Raw genomic sequence first — 17,077 nt, 5'->3', positions numbered from 1 at the left:
TCAAGATTAAGTTTTGATATATTTACAGTAGGACATTTACAAAATATCTCCATGGAACATGATCTTACTATCCTAATGATTTTTGGCAATAAAAGAAAAATCGATAATTCTGACCCAATGCAATGTATTTTTGGCTATTGCTGCAAATATACCGTGCTACTTAAAAGACTGGTTTTGTGGTCCAGGGTCACATATGATAAACAAAACAATAAATACAAGCTGTATTTAAGAAGACAAACAAGCAAAAACAAAAACAAAACTTCTACTAATCCGGAAAGTTGCATATATTTCACCGTAGCTGGACATCCCGAGGGGAAAGAGAACAGCTAGTAAATAGCAGAGTGCAGTGAGTGTGTGTTGACTGTGTGGAGTGTGTGAGCGCTGCTGCAGCTCTACGGCGCACCGCTGCGCTCAAACCTCCTGCAACAAAAGCACAACACGCGCTCATCTGCGCTGTCAGTGTGCGCCCGGATCACAGCACAACTTAACCCTCTACACGACGAGACCAGCAAACCCTGACTGGAATCAGACAGACCCCGAAACACACACCCGAGTCTTACAAACAGCGCGTTTATCTGGGTTTGGATGAATCGCGGTATCATTTTTTAATCTCGAGTCCAGCGCGCGGAGCAGGAATGTCCCGGAGGAAACAGAGCAACCCGAAGCAATTCAAACGTGAGTTTGCCAACGCGGATTTTACTCATACTTGTTTTCAGAGGACAGGACAGGCTGTTTATAGTAGTTTCATAGTTTTTAGAGCTTCAGCGTAAGTTGATAAACAAATGTTTATTTTATATGCATCGAATGCCGATGAAGAATATCTGAGCAGTCAGATGTGGATCAGAAAATCAAAGGCTCGCTTATTTTTCTCAGAATTATGCATGCACTGTTATTCTTCTTTTATTTTATATCATAATAGAAATGACAAAAGTGATAAAGTTAGAAACTCTTGATTTGCCTGAATGGCTGGATGCAATGTTTGTGAAGTTATGTGCATTGTGGTTTTTATGACTGTGCTTTGAAATAACTAAGAAGTATAGACTTTTTAACTAATTCAGAACTTTCCAAAAATGTTTGAGAAATTAAAAATCACCTCTGACATAAAAATAATGCTTAACCTGTACAGATTTTGCATAATGCAAACATTGCATGTATCTGTTAATGCACCTCAGAACTACAGAGAAGTGCTTTGGTCGACACCGGGTGAAATTTCAATTTTTGTTGCGGCAGACTTGAACTGTAACACAAGGACAGCTCTCAAAACACCTTATTTATTTTCAGTCTTGGCGAATTGCACTGGAGTTTCTGTAAGTGATGAAACTGTTTTCTTAGCAGTCCGGGCATATCAGCTCTCATCATGTCTGTTTTCTGCTTTTCAAGGTCTGCATTATACAGAAGGCAGTTGTAGTGATATCTCAATCTGCAGACGTGTCCCACATATTTCTGGAGCGATTTGAAACACTAGCACACAGCGGAGAGAGTTCTTGAAATGACTGTAGGCTAGAGCACCTGTAAAGAGCGGAGCTTCACCAGCCACCTGCTCGTAGCAAAGGACAAAGAGGTTGTTATGGGTAGAGACGCTCCTCTCTCTTTTTTTGTTACATTTTGTTCCCAATTGAACACAGTTTGCCCTGTTATCTGAACCCTGGCGATTCACCCTGGATTTTCATATTTTGCCTATTCCATTCTCTGGTGTGCCCTCTGCGAGGCAGATAAAGCGAGAGCACTGAAAGAGCTCCATTAATTTGCCCCGATGACTGTGGAGATAAGGGCAGATAATGGGCTTGATAAGCTGGGGAAGATATACCATCAGAGACCCCATTATTACCATTAGAATTCCAGGCCGGCAGTCTGTTCCAGCCTGATAATCCCTCCCCCCATCCTCCACTTCGCATGATAAGACAAGGAATAGTCAGTCCGCACTCTCTTTATTAGCCCGCCTGGATATTCCGATAATATGGTGATAAATTATGTATTTTCTCTTCTCCCACTATTTTAGCCCCATTGAAGGATCTGTCTCTCTCCTTATGGAGAGATAAAAAGGGCATTTTGGGTCATCTTTTTTTCCTTTCCCATGCGTCCCTCCCTCCTCGGCTGGTGTTTAGGGCTTTATTGTAATAAGAGTTTGATTGTAAGGCAGATTGGATGGCCAAGGTGTCTTGGTGGGAGAGTAGACGTCAGTGCTATCAGCTCAGCATCTTCAGCACAGGCTGCTACCAGCTGTTCATCTCAACCTCTTATCACCTGCACGGCCAATCGCGGTGTAAATTTGTCCAAATTGTTGGTCGGTGCAAGGTGGGTTCACCAAGTAAATGACAGCGAGAATGGTACGAGCTACCATAGTTGTCTACCAGTGATTTCTGTCAGAAACTGAAGCTTAATTCTACGTTCTATGGATGGATAATTGCTGTCTGGCTTCGCATTGTTCCCTCCTACATTCAAAAAAGTCCTCAGTACATCTACAGCCTCTGTTTGTACATTTTTTCTTAGTCACTAGGGCGGTAACCTTCCCAAAGGTACTATTATGTACCATTTAGGTATTAATAAGCACACTCAAGATACTAATATGTATGTTTATAGTACTAATTTGCACCTTTTAAGGGTAAAAAAGATACAAAGGTGTACGTTTGGACAGGGTACTGCCCCGATGACAGCTTTTGTACCTTTTTTCTTAAAAAAAAGGGGCATGTACTTAGGGCTTTTTTATGAATGAACTACTGATAGAAATTATGGTGTGTGTGTGTATTTATATATACACTATGTTACACAGAATGTATGCATCATATATATTACACAACTCTCTCAAATACTTGTTTTTGCATACTGTCTTTAAATGACTTTGTCTAATGACTGCAAAAGCTTAGATTTGACAAATTAACAAAGTGTCTTGTCTGATGTCACTCTGGATCTCTTTAATCTCTCATATTAATGTTTTTAGGCTAAATATATATAATACACAGTTTGGAAATAAACAATAAACCCATTACAAGCTTAAAAATATGACTGTAGTATTTAAAAAAAAGATTTAAAATTGCATGTATTTTTTTAGATGCACAAGCATGTTTTTAAATCAAAACCAGTCATACAGGTCCATTTTTTTAAATTTATATTTATACATCATATGCATATGAAAGCTGAATAAATAATCTTTCCGCTTATGTATGGTTTGTTAGGATAGAACAATGGTTGGAACAATAGTTCCAGCGTCATTTGTATGCAGATTTTGACATTTTGATATCTATTTCTATGATAATGACATGCTTTTAAGTGCAACTTAGGTACCCAAATACTGTTTGTGGTCACTGTATATGCTTTTTCAATATGGCGTAACTGCTAATGAAGTTTTGTCGCTAGTTTCGGCTCTTGCTGCAGCGAACTGTCAAAGTATTTCTCTCGCTCTCATTGTTCACAATACTTCAATTATTTATTTGGAGGCTGTCATTCGTGGTTGTCGGCGCTAACTTTGTGCTGTCAGAATATGATAATTTATTTCATTATTATATCCTATCAAGGATGTCAGATTTGTTGCCTCTCCTTTATTCTTTTTTTAATCCGTTTTGATTAACTTCATCTGCCAACTGTCAGCGTGAGGCATCCCTCAGTCGTGAGCTATCTCTCACAGATCAGTGCAATATGAAGAGAGGGCTTATTGCGTGCCAACTTTCTCCCCAGCATCTGTTCAGCACTAATGAGCTATGAAGTGCTGTGGCTCACTAGGCTGCAGAAGGAGGAGGGGAGATGGAGAGGACAGGAACGCCACGCGTCTGTCTCGCCCTTCTCCAGGAACGCTGGGAGACGTCCCAACTGTTTAGGAATGTGGCTACTGTTTGTCTTTGTTTGCTACAAACAACAATTCCACAGCTCACTCATTATAATGCCTAAATTCTAGTCTAAAGCAACAAGCCATGAGAGGCTGTGCATTACAGTAAATGCAAGACTTAATTGTGGTAAAATCACTGTAATGCACTTGAGTGCCTTAGTGCTTTAGGAAAATGGTGCAAATGCAATATGATAAAACACCAGGAAATTATCAATAATTAGTTCTTAAAAAAATTTTGGCATCAGCAGTCTCAAAGCACAGCCAAACAAAAAAGCGCTTAAACACAAATGTACAAAAGCTTGTCCTTAAAGCGTGTACGTAGGCTGCCTCTGAGACCAGTGGCTCTAAAAGAGGCCGACAGAATCAATGGCAAAAACAAGATAAGCCAGATGTTTATTTGACGAGCCTTAATCATTGATGCCCCTGCTGTGCTAGATGTCCTATCAGTGAGGTCCAGCGGCTCCAAGGGAACACGCCGCTTTTATTCTCCTCACCTTCATTGAGCCTTTAGAGTTCAATGATGTTAAATCAATAAGTGTTGTCAGATGCACAAACTGGTGCTTGGTTTTCAATGGGAACAAAAAGACGGCTCAATTAGAGTGTTTGTACTGAAGATTTCTTAAAGAGCTTGTCCTTCCAGTTATACCAGCGACCCTTTAAGGCATGTCTTTGCACTTGGTGTCCATCTTGGTAGTGCCCTTGGGTGTCTGTTTTGTATGTCGTCAATGGGCAAGTACATCTTCTGTCTACTTAAATGGGAAAAGACAAAAATGCAGATCAAAGATTATATTTGAACAATATGTCAAATCAGCAATGAAATCAGACAAGGGTATCTATAGTAAATAATCACTTTCACTTTAGCTTTAGTTTATTTAGCTTTTTAATACGTCTGATCCTACATTAAAGCAATAGTTCACCCAAAAGTGAAAAGTCTGTCATTAATTACTCACCCTCATGTTGTTCCAAACCCATAACACTTCATCTGTGGAAGACAAATTAAGATATTTTTAATAAAATCGGACCTTTCTGACCCTGCATAGACAGCAATGCAACTGACATGTTCAAGACCAAGAAAGGTAGTAAGAACATCGCTAAAAAAGTCCATGTGACGTCAGTGGTTTAACCGGCATTCTGATGTAGAACATCCATCTCTAGTAATAGATTTAAAATGCATTTATTTTATACTAAGTATAATTAAAATCTATTAACATATTTACTGATATATCGCTCAAGTCTTACTGATATAAAAATTGTAATTAAACTTTATTTGAAATACTACTTGTGCACAATGCACATTTTGTAATATTAAGCCTAAAGCAGCACCACACGTATCCGTTGTGATACTCTCGTAAATGCGTGTCAAAGCCTGACACAGAAGATATTGTTGAAATAAGTCATTATTTTTTGTTTTCTTTGTTCATAGAAAGTATTCTCATAGCTTTATAAAATTAAGGTTGAACCACTGATGTAACATGGACTATTTTAACTATATCCTTGCTACCTTTCTGAGCTTTAAATGTGGTAGTTGCATTGCTGTCTATGCAGGGTCAGAAAACTCTCGGAGTTCATCAAAAATATCTTAATTTGTGTTTCGAAGATGAATAAAGGTCTTATGGGTTTGGAACGACATGAAAATGAGTAATTAACACAGAATTCAGAGAATTTAAATTTTTGGGTGAACTATCACTTTAAGTGTTACTATGCTCTAATTTATTGTAGTAAATAGTGGTCGACTGATATCCTGGGCCAGTATTTTTGTGATTTTTAAATTATCGGCATGAGTGAAAAGTTTTTTCTGTTTGGTGATATGTTGGGAGTGGACTTTAATTTTGACATCACTGAGAACATCAGCGCTCCTGGTCTCATGCTGCCCTTATATGCTATTATAGAATAAAATTATAGTATATAATATAATTAGAGTAAATATGAGTTTCCTAGTCAGAAATTGGACATGAATGGCCTCTCAAGTCATATTTACAACTCAGAAACTGTTTTTTATACCCGAGTTTCCGAGATGGGGGGAGCTTAAACTTTAAAGGAGAGAAAAATAGCTGTAGTACTAGTCTCAGCCTCAGATGTCATGCCCACGGACTGTTGGCTGAATGTCTGATGCATACAATCACACAAAAGTTGAAACACTTCAGGAGTTTCAAAGTCATCATCCGGTCGGTTGAATTATACAGGATTTCCAGCAGAAGTGTGTATTGTGTTGAAACAAACCTTGTGTAACCGCCTTGAAACAAAGATGTTGTGATGCCAAACCCCCTCATGTAAGAAGAAAGCCGTTGTGCTTACAACTTTGACGTTGAGTGCTTATCAGGATCAAATAAATACTGGATTTTCAAAAGTATGTGAATTATTTAAAGGGTTAGTTCACCCAAAAATGAAAAGTAGCTTATTATTTAGTCATCCTCAAGGCATCCTAGGTGTATATGACTTCCTTCTTTCAGACGAATGCAATCAGAGTTGTATTAAAAATTGTTCTGGCTCCTTCAAACTTTATGATGCAATAGGCAGGTGTTTCTCTTCATCAGTCCAGAACAAGTCCAATAAAGTGCATCCATCCATAATAAAAAATGCCTCACACGGCTCTGGGGGGTGAATAAAGGCCTCCTGTAGCGAATCGATGCGTTTTTGCAAAGAAAAATATCCATATAATAATCACGTAATAATCACTTTAATCTAGCTTGCACTAACAGTTGTACGCGGAAGCAGCTCTGCATGCGCCATTTAGAAGTGACAAACACGGGTGTGCAGTGGAGAGATCAAAACTAAACAATGGTCACAAATTTTGAAGTACAAAACGAGGATTTGTAAAGAAAAATGTTGGAGGATTTCGATATAAACCAAGAGGAGAGACTGGTATTCCTTTGCTAAAATCAGGAAACTTTGCTTCCTTTGCTCCTGTAAACAAACTTTGGTTTTTACAAAACCCACAACGCAAACATACTATGTGATCCGCCCGGAGCTGCTTCGGTGTACAACTGTTAGCACAAGCTAGATTAAAGTGATTATTATGTTTTATTATGGGTATTTTTCGTACAAAAACACATCGATTCACTACAGGGGGGCTTTATTCACCCACCGGAGCTGTGTGAGGCACTTTTTATTATGGATGGATGCACTTTATTGGACTTGTTTTGGACTGATGAAGAGAAACACCCATCCATTGCATTATAAAGCTTGAAGGAGTCAGAATTATTTTTTAATATAGCATTCGTCTGTAGTAAATAATGGGTGAGTAAATAATGGGCTAATTTTTATTTTTGGGTGAACTAACCCTTTAAAGTCTGCGGCACACAATCTTTAAATACGTTCAGGAGTTTACACACCGATTTGTTATTGTGGGGACACTTTTATACACCTAAACATGACGTGGCACAAAACGAAACATGATTGGTTGCTTTGCTTGTCAGTCATATCACCTCTTGGGTGGGCATTGGCCATTCAAAGCAGTCAAGGTTCCCAGACCTTCTGCCGTCAGTCTTAAGATCTGGCTACACAAGTATTGATGTTTATCGAAGTTTTGAAGTTTTATTTGTTTTTCCCACAACATCTATATTGCTTTCTCTTGTTGTTTCATTAATGTATATTTAGGCTACATATATAAAAAAAGCAGTTGATACATATTGTATTTATAGAACACTGAAACACTGAAATTTATATGGTTGCCAATGAATGGGATGCTAGATTTTATTCAAAACCTGTTTGACATTGACTTAGCTTCTTCTATACCTTTTGGCTTTAATAAGGTTTGTGCAAAAAAAAAAAAAAAGCCATCCACCATTCTTGTTCTTTCCAACAACAAAGAACTTGAATGCAACAAACATGAAATTGCAACTTCAGAAATTAGAAGTAGGTCATTTACAGCATCAGTATACATTAGTTTACTGTTTCTGTTTAACAGTTCTGGTAATTATTTTGACAGAAGAATTGTTAAACAAAGAGTGTAAACATGTACATATACTGCCTACTGCCAATATCAGTTGACCACTAGCTAAAAGTGCTCCGTCTGCTCTTCCTTATACTATTTTATTTCAAAAATCTTTTCACTTTCAGTAATATTATTAGGAGACAGAGATTTGTTGAATATTTTCATCCTGTTAATGAGGAATAGGTTTGTTTGACTACCTAAAGAGATCATGAATCTTAAATATATGATCAAACCCTATCAAATCTGCGATTATGGAATTTGCTTTCTTCTGCTGATTGGTAAAAAGTGCCTTTTTGCCAGTTGTGGAAATGAAGATCATCTTCCCTCAGTGACTGTTATGTGTTCAATATGCTGCTTGATCTGGACATTTGTCGAGTTGTTTCCAGTAGGAAAGTGCTGTGATTTTAATCAGGTCATGTGTGTGAAATATCACTTAATAAAGAGAATAGCTCAGAATTTTCTTGGATGCAGTTTTTTGATCAGTGTTCTTCTAAACAAAGACGCTATACATGAGAAACTGTCAAAGCATCTTTCTTATAAAAGGCTTAATAAATTAGTTATTTGAAAAGCCAGATATATTTGCTTGTACAGTGGCTGCTGGTGCCACAGTATACTGTGTTTGTTGGGATTAGAGAGCTTGGCGGTCTAATTTTAACTTCAGCACCTCCACAGCAAATGTGATGGCACGCTTTTAAATGCGGAGTGGAAAATCGCTAATGGCACAAATCCGGGGCACTAATAGGTGATAGCTGAAGTTTGTGTGAGCATCTTTTGCGAACTGCGCTTAAAAGTTCATAATTCAAAGTGCTTTTGGGGTTGAGTCTGCAAAGCTGTTGATATCAAATGACAGCCTTTAAGTTCTTTAATTACCTTAGTGATTGCACAGCACGCTTCCAGTACACTGGAATACTGTTAAAGCTTAATTATTACGCATACTTTCTGTTTATATCAAGGATTTGTCAGAAAATGATACTGTGTGTTGCTTGTTTGGAAAGGAGTCTTTGCCATGAATATGAGGATCACAGAATAGAAAAATAAAACAGGAGATCTCTTTAATATCTCAGTTGATTCTCACAGACAGTGATGAGATTAAATAAACAAATAGAGACTTCTGTGTAAATCTGCTGCTTCTCAGATTTTCTTTTGAGAAAACAACCCCAGTAATCTTACGAAGATCTCTTGCACACTTTCAAAAGAGATTTCTTACTGTATGCTAACAGTAGTCTAATTTGTGTATTTGTATTACTTTTAAACAATTTTTGAATGATCCTAGTTGATCCTTAAGCGATTCAGTTATTGGTTATGCTTAATTCGTGATTTCAGAGATTTTGCAATATTGACCTTTGTACTTAATCTCTGTCATGTAAACTGCTTTATAATGTAAAGATACAATTCAGTAGCATAACTGTCTGGATTATGGAGACTTTAGCTCTGATAAATATAAATGATTATTTTATGGTGGATTGTTTTCAAGTTGGGTTTCAGTGATTGTGAGCAGATAATTCAGATCTTTAAAGTCAGGAAATCATTTTTTCAGACAAGGATGTTGTAGGTTATTGGGTTCCCTCTCCAGTCACAGTTTTTCCGTTTAGATGTCAGCTCCATATGAGCCGCTGTTCCCAAAATTTCTCCTTAAATACTAGTTCTGGGATAACAAAGTGTATTATACGAAGAGGTCTGGACATTATTCATGTTTTCATGCTGTGTAATCACTCATCTAATCTCATTTAAAGATACAGCAGCACAAAGACTGTTTGTGGGAAAGACCGAGCATGTATATGTGAGGATTATGGGAACAGGGTGATCGCTGATGGGGCTTCTATATGCTAAACGAAATAAAAAGTTCCTATTGTATCTCAGATTAGTCATGGAGTTTTTTTCATTCTTGTCAAACATCACAGAGCAAACAAAGATATATCACTGGGATGCTTTGATAGCTGTATAGAGAATATTAAATACTTAGCTTTATGTAAACTGTGCTAAATAGTAATAACACAGTAATTACACCAACACTACCCTTGGTAAAGAGATAGTTCGCCCAAAAATGAAAATTTCATGTTTATCTGCTTACCCCCAGTGCATCGAAGATGTAGGTGACTTTGTTTGTTCAGTAGAACACAAACGAAGAATTTTAACTCAAACCATTGCAGTCTGTCAGTCATATAATGGCAGTCAATGGGATCCACAGCTTGGAGAGACAAAAAAAACAAAAAAACATACAAAACTAAATTAAACCCTGTGGCTCGTGATGATACATTGAAGTTTTAAGACACGAAACAACAACTGCTCTGTCCAAGAAACTGAACAGTATTTATATCATGTTTTACCTCTGATCCCATGACGACGGCTACTCAAAATGGTAATTACTTGTGCTTATCCTGATTGTTGCAACTGATTAAAAACTAAAAGATTACGTTTGCGCTCCGGGAGTGTTGACTTTTCACCGACTCCCAACTTTTGAGCCTGATTGACTGAAGTTATGATTGCTTGCTCTTGTATATGCCAAAGCACATTGACGCGTCATGTGCCGGCTGATGGACATTGTGGTGGATCAGAGGTAAAAAATGATATAAATACTGTTCAGTTTTGTGCACAGCCCGATTGTTTTGTGTCTTAGCACCTCAATGTATCGTCACGAGCCGCAGGGTTTAATTTGGTTTTGTCTGTGTGTTTTTTTTACTCTAAGAGCCGTGGATCCCATTGACTGCCATTATATGACTGACAAACTGCAATGGGTTCAGCTTAAAATCTTAGTTTGTTTTCTACTGAAGAAACAAAGTCACCTACATCTTGGATGCCCTTTGGAAGTGCACTTTGGTAGATTTTTAAAAAGAGTACTTATTACAGAAATAACATAATTTAAAACAATAAATCTGAACTGTATTAAATGTTTTTGAACACTTGCATTTCTAAATATATGTTAGGAATACATTTCATTTAGTGTAACATTTTAAGCAAATGAGTAAAAGCACTGTACGCAACAGTACAGTATATTTAACATCATTTAGTTCTGTCCGTTTCAGCTTGATTTTAATTATTCTCATTGAATTAAACATGGTATCTGCTCGGAGGAGGGTTTGCTGGAGGTGCAGTAGATGTTTTCATAGGCCCTGGGACACTTTGAAAGACATTCTTGGCCCACATCTTTCCTAAACCCTCTCTTTCTTTGTCCCTTTCTCCTTTTCTCTCCGATCTCTCTGGCCCATCTACCCCTGGGAAGAGCCCAGCAGAACGACTGAGATGTTATGCCACTGAGGTGATCGGGCATGTGATACAGTGCCAGGCTGCCACAGCTGTTTGTTTGATGTTGTGCCGATGTTTAGAAGGAGGAATCCAAATCTGACATTCACACGGAGAAACATGAGAGAAAATGATTCTGTTTGGGAATGGAATCAAGCATGCATACTCTATATGATGCATCTTAGTTTTAGTGTTGTGTTGTCCTTAAAGTAAAGCAGATTGTATTTCAGAATTGCAATAAATAAAATTAATAAAAATAAAATTGGGCATGTCAGTGTAGGAGGATGCTTTCTGGATGTTGTGCACATGTTTATGATACACAGTATATGTGATATGCATTCTAGGGGTGTGTGATATCGACAAAAATGGCAGAATTTATTTTTACTTCACTTACCATTGCATTCTGATATGTTTTGAAAATAATATTTTGAATATTAAAGTAGATTTTTTTTTTTTAAATAATTCAAGATATGAAAGTAAAACCACACTTTATGTAGGTGTGGCAAGTCATTGTCTTTATGAGTGAGTCAGCGAATTATTTATTCAACTGATTCTTTTGAACAGCTAATTCATTAAGGAGTGATGCAAGTGATTGACTTTATGAATGAATCATTGAATCACTGATGTGTTCAAAAACTCATCTTTTTTCAGGAGTGACAGAAGTGACTTTATGAATGGATCATTAAATCGCTGATTTGTTAAAAAATGCAAATTCATTCAGGAGTGACGCAAGTGACTTGTCTCTATATAAATGGATCATTGAATTACTGATTCATTCAAATATGAAGATTCATTTGGAAACTAAGCAAATGACTGTTTTTATGAATGGATCATTGCATTATTGATTTATTCAAAAACACACATTCGATTGGGAATAAAGCAAGTGACTGTGTTTCTGAATGGATCATTGAATCATTCATTCATTCAAAAACACAGATTTATTCAGGAATTAAGCAAGTGACTGTCTTTATGAATGGATCACTGAATCATTGATTTATTCAAAAACAGATTAATTTGGGAATAAAGCAAGTCACTCTCTTTATGAATGGATCATTGAATCACTGATTCGTTCAAAAATGCAGATTCATTTGAGAAAGAAGCAAATAACTGTTGTTACAAATGGATCACTAAATCACTGATTTGTTCAAAAATGCTGATTTATTTGGGGAAAAAACACTTCAAAGATGAAAAACTGACAGTTTTGACTTTATGGTGTTTAACATGGAAGTCTTGTCTATTGAACTGTTGTACAAAACCGATATCACATTTGTAGTCAATCTGATATTTGGAGAAAACACACACTTGCTCATGTGATATTGCTAATATTATATAGACATATAAGATAAACACTCAGAGTTTTGCTGTAATTCTAATCCCATTTTTATTCTGTTTTGTTTGCAAATATGTGTTAAATTTTGGTATTCCAATCAAGTAATAGTCAAAAAAATAACAATAAATAAAAATGCATAAAACTTGATCTTCTGGCTCATTTATCAAACTGAAAATGGAAGGTCAAGTGGAGTGCATTGCATTGTGGGAAACAGTATTCTGCGCCGTGTTCTGTGTACTACTGCATATTTTGACAAATGTAGTTAGTCATGTTCTTTGCATACAGAAAATTAGCATATTGTGCAGGGTAGGCATTCTGCCTGTTATTTCTTTCCAAAATAATTGGTAGTATGCCATTCCTGCTCATCAATCTTTGGTCAGATGTAAAAAGTCTACTGTAAATAGCAGAATAGAAGGCGCAGGCCGGAATGGCGGGGAAAAGAAGGCTGATTTCCATGCGGCTCGGTGCTGTCAGATTGAATTAGCTCAGGTGTAATTAGAGCGCTGGAGAGCGTCCTGCTTTGGCTGCGGTGTGCGACGGGGCAGCATGGCTCTACACTGAAGCCAGCTGATACCGAGCCGGGCCGCTATCACCATGCAAACACACGCCTCCAACATCGCAGGCGAGCGGCAAATCCAAGCATGAAATTAGCAGTCACTCAGATCATGCCCGCATACTTGCATATTTCACTTCGTGTGTTTTCTGCTTTGTGTGTGTGTTTTAGAGGAAGTCTGAGTGTTTGAGCGGCTAGCTGGAGTGGAAGTGCAGTGTGTTCTGCTGGAAGGAGGTTAGACACTGTTTGCAAACGATGTCTGCACTTAATTAGTGACCTTTTTGTCAACATGGAAAGACAAGTTAACATGAAAATGGACCTTATTCACTGTCTTCACATTTTATCACAGTGATATTTTTTGCACATTTTATCAGTGAATGTTATTGAAAAAAAATTTTTTGTTTTCAGCTTTTCAAGCCTATTTGACTATCCAGTTCATTCTTAAAAGATACAATTAAAAGTCTTGCTCAACATGATTATTTGTTGAATATCCTGTTTTAATTATTGCAATGTAAAAAGTGCAAAAATAAAAAAATGCACACACAACCTTTCAGTCTAGAAACAGATTCAGTGATCTATACAAATCAAATCATGAGAGTATGTGAAAATGTCTCATATCATAATATCTTAATATCTTTATTTTCTGTTAATATCTGCATGCACTGAAAAAAATAGTGTAGGAACAATTTTCACACAGAAATTGCTTGTAAATTTCACATTTATAAAGAAGCAGCAAGTAACACATTGAATTAAAATAGGAAATTTTAAAGCAAAACAACAGCATTTTCTTGTAATTTAAAAAAAAGAAAAGAAAAGAGTTTTGTTATGAGTTTTGCAGATTTATTTACAATTGCAATTATAGTAACTTACTCATATTTACAGTTAGTTGATGTGATCAATTCATGAAAAGATACTGTATTTTATAAGCAAGGTCACTGTACCCATAATTCAGTGCACATTACAGTTAAGTTACTGGTCATTTTACAGTTCAGTAAGGGTTAACATTGTCTTTAATATCTATTGTTTATCCTAGCTCTCTTTTAAAGATTTGCCAAGATACTAAGTCAGCAATCAAAGGATTTCAATATAAACTCGTTTAATTTCTCTGAAATTGTTCCAAGATTAAATAATCAGAGCTGCCATCAATCATTTATACTAGAAATGAAATATGTTTATACCAAAGTTTATATGTAAGCAAGAGCTCTATCAAGTCTCCTGAGCTGTGGAGGCGTAACATTGTCACCTGGACATTTTTGTTTTTGCTACAAGATCAAATGCGGTAAAAACGTGACCTTGTTCAGTGTGTCTCCTCTCACCACGTCTGCATCTCAACTCCTTTCATGCAGACAGTCACTGTTGCCCTCTCACAAAGGGGCCATTCATAAAGCTAATGAAAAGACAGAGTTTGCTCACCCAGATCACAACATCACACACTCACTCACTTTAGTATAATATATAAATACAGACAAAACTTAACCCCTAAATGAAAGCTTACAGTACACACTTATTTTATGCATTAACTGATTTTCTAACTGAGAACATCTCCAAAGGAGATGAATCTTTGTCAGATTTAGTTCACATTTGGAGACATTTTTGCACACTGAATGTACATTCATCCTTACAGTCTTCAGCCCTGTAAACATAAAAAGTCGAAGCCAGAATATTTTTAATATCAAAGGTGAAACGCGTCTGTTTAATTTTGTTCAGGTGGGTGCTATTCCTCCATGCCCCCTGATTGAAGAAAAAAACATTAATATGCAAATATCAAAGTACATGTACAGCTGGAAGGGAAAAGGACTCTCTTGATAGAATGTAGCCAATGTCTCTCTCTTTTTTTTGACAGAGGAAAGAAATTAATCAAACAGAGAAAAATGAACTTTGTGATTGCACGGGTGTACCACCCAAAGGCATGGCAAGCAAATGAAAAATCAACATTGTACCCACTGATAAGACAAATTAATAAGAAAGTGCGCTATGTCTACCTTCAATGCTGCTGCTTGCGTGAACAAGTTATCTTGGAGCAGACGTAACCTTAGGCTTTGGATCTGTTCCTGGGTTGGCTTTGCAGTTGCGTTCATTTATAGTTACGAAAGGTACAAAAACATTACAGATATGCTGTCATATTTGCAATATGACAGTGTGTGACTTCAGTGATGTTTGCGTCCTGCAATGTTTGATGGATTTGTTGTCATGAGGCTTGCTGAAGAGAGATGTGCTGTTACTTTTCTAAACATCAGACTTACTTTGATTGTAGATACATGCTTGCAAGTTTTTAAACACTCACATCTAGTCAATTTTAATATTTTGTATAGCTACCTGATTATCTGCCTCAGCAATGGCCTTGTAGAAAAAGAAGAGTGCAATTAATAGTACTGAATGTGCACTTGTATTATACTTCAAACTTTGAAAAAGTATATATTTCTTTAAAAAACTCTTTTTGCAGATAATAATAGTAATAATAAAATAAAAAGCCAATTAAGTGCACTTCCATAAATGTTTTTAACACACACGTTTTACTTTAAAGTGCATTTTAAGTCATTATGTTTTAAAAGAACTACACTTATTTTGATGTATTAACTAAAATACTAAAGCACATTTAAAGTACACTGTAAAAAAAGTTGTTTCAACTTAAAAAAGTAAGTGTTCGTGCTGCCTTAACATTTTAAGTTTAGTCAACATGAAATGTTAAGTTGTACTACACTGTAAAAAAACAATTTGACTTATATATTCGAGTTGATTTAACTTAAAATTTTAAGGCAGCTAGGTAACAAGCCCAGCTTTTAAGTTTAACAAACCAAATTTGTAGTTTAGTCAACTCAAATATCTAAGTTGTGACTTATCCAAGTTGACTAAACTTATTTGAGTTGACTGAACTTAAAATTTTAAGGCAGCAGGGTAACAGACTATTTTAAGTTGACTCAACAAAGTGTTTTTTTACAGTGTACATGAAAATGTGGATATTTGATTCAACTTAAAATTTTAAGGCAGCATGAACACTTAGTTTTTTAACTTGAAACACTTAAGTTAAGTTATTTTTATTTGTTGAGTCAGCTTAAAATAATTTGTTACCCCGCTGCCTTGAAATTTAAAGTTCAGTCAACTCAAATAAGTTTAGTCAACTTGAAATGTTAAGTTGCGCTAAGTGACAGCTTCGATGTTTGAGTTGACTTAAAATTTGGTTTGTTAAACTTAAAAACTGGGTAAGTAACCCAGCTGCCTTAAAATTTTAAGTTGAATCAACTCAAATATCTAAGTTGTCACTTAGTACAACTTAACATTTCAAGTTGACTAAACTTCTTTTTGAGTTGACTGAACTTAAAATTTTAAGTTGACTCAACAATTATTTTTTACAGTGTACTTGATTATCATTTTAACTGTATTGTGTTTTTTGCAAAGTACAAATGTGCAATTACATATACATTTAAATTCATGACATGTTTCAATAGAAATTACATTATAGTATATTTCAGTTTACCATAAATGCTTGTCAGTAAATTCAGGAGTTCATAACCATATTTCAATGACAACAGAAGTAATTATGAAATTGCATATGCTCAAGTCCTACTTAAATGTGTCAAAACTCAACTTTTTGCATTTAATATCAATTTAAGCTATTAATACATTTTATGCAATTAACATGCAATCACACTTAAGTATATTGTTTTAAAATATATTATTTCCATAAAGATATTTCCATTATTTCCATAAAGATATTATTTCCAAAAAAACAAAAATGTATTAAAACGTACTTCTTTTTCACAAGAGCGAAGACAAAGGTGAATTCACTTTAGCATCTTCTGAAGTGCTAATGTCGTGCCTTTGCTTCTCTGTTATTTGACAGGAGTGTTTGAAAATGGGCTCGAGACGGACTCTGAGGAGACGGAGAAGAAAGAGATCTTGAAAGAAGAAGACGGGTCTGTGGAGGACGACCCGCTTTACTACTCGGACCCAGAAAACGGCGTCTCTAAAGATGGAGATCACTTGAGGAACGGTGAGCTCATTTCCCATCAAAGATAACCAGAGGAAACAATCTGGTTGAAAATCAGTTGGAAATCACAGTAACACTTCAGATTAGGGAGCACATTTTCACTATTAACCTATTGCTAGTAAGTAATGTAGTTGTTGCAGTAGTTTTGTTTAGGTATGGGGTAAAGAGATCTAGATTAGCATATGCTTTAAAAGTACTCATAAACAGCCAAT

General features: G+C 36.1%; 1 protein-coding gene across 2 annotated transcripts in view; it reads left to right on the top strand.

Moving 5' to 3' along the window:
* The first annotated feature begins 435 nt into the window (after positions 1-435).
* The window catches only part of zfpm2b (zinc finger protein, FOG family member 2b), a 71,446-nt gene continuing 54,804 nt past the window's right edge, over positions 436-17,077 (top strand). For both annotated transcript variants that reach the window (XM_051135975.1, XM_051135974.1), the window contains exons 1-2: positions 436-675; positions 16,719-16,868. In XM_051135975.1, the coding sequence (XP_050991932.1) occupies positions 636-675; positions 16,719-16,868 (190 nt within the window). In that variant the 5' untranslated portion in view covers positions 436-635. The remainder of the gene's footprint in view (positions 676-16,718; positions 16,869-17,077) is intronic.

The sequence above is a fragment of the Labeo rohita genome, chromosome 19, assembly GCF_022985175.1.
Source record: "Labeo rohita strain BAU-BD-2019 chromosome 19, IGBB_LRoh.1.0, whole genome shotgun sequence".
In the NCBI taxonomy this organism is placed as follows: domain Eukaryota; kingdom Metazoa; phylum Chordata; class Actinopteri; order Cypriniformes; family Cyprinidae; genus Labeo; species Labeo rohita.
Note: the sequence above shows the minus strand (reverse complement) of the source record. Positions and strands in the feature narration are given on the sequence as shown.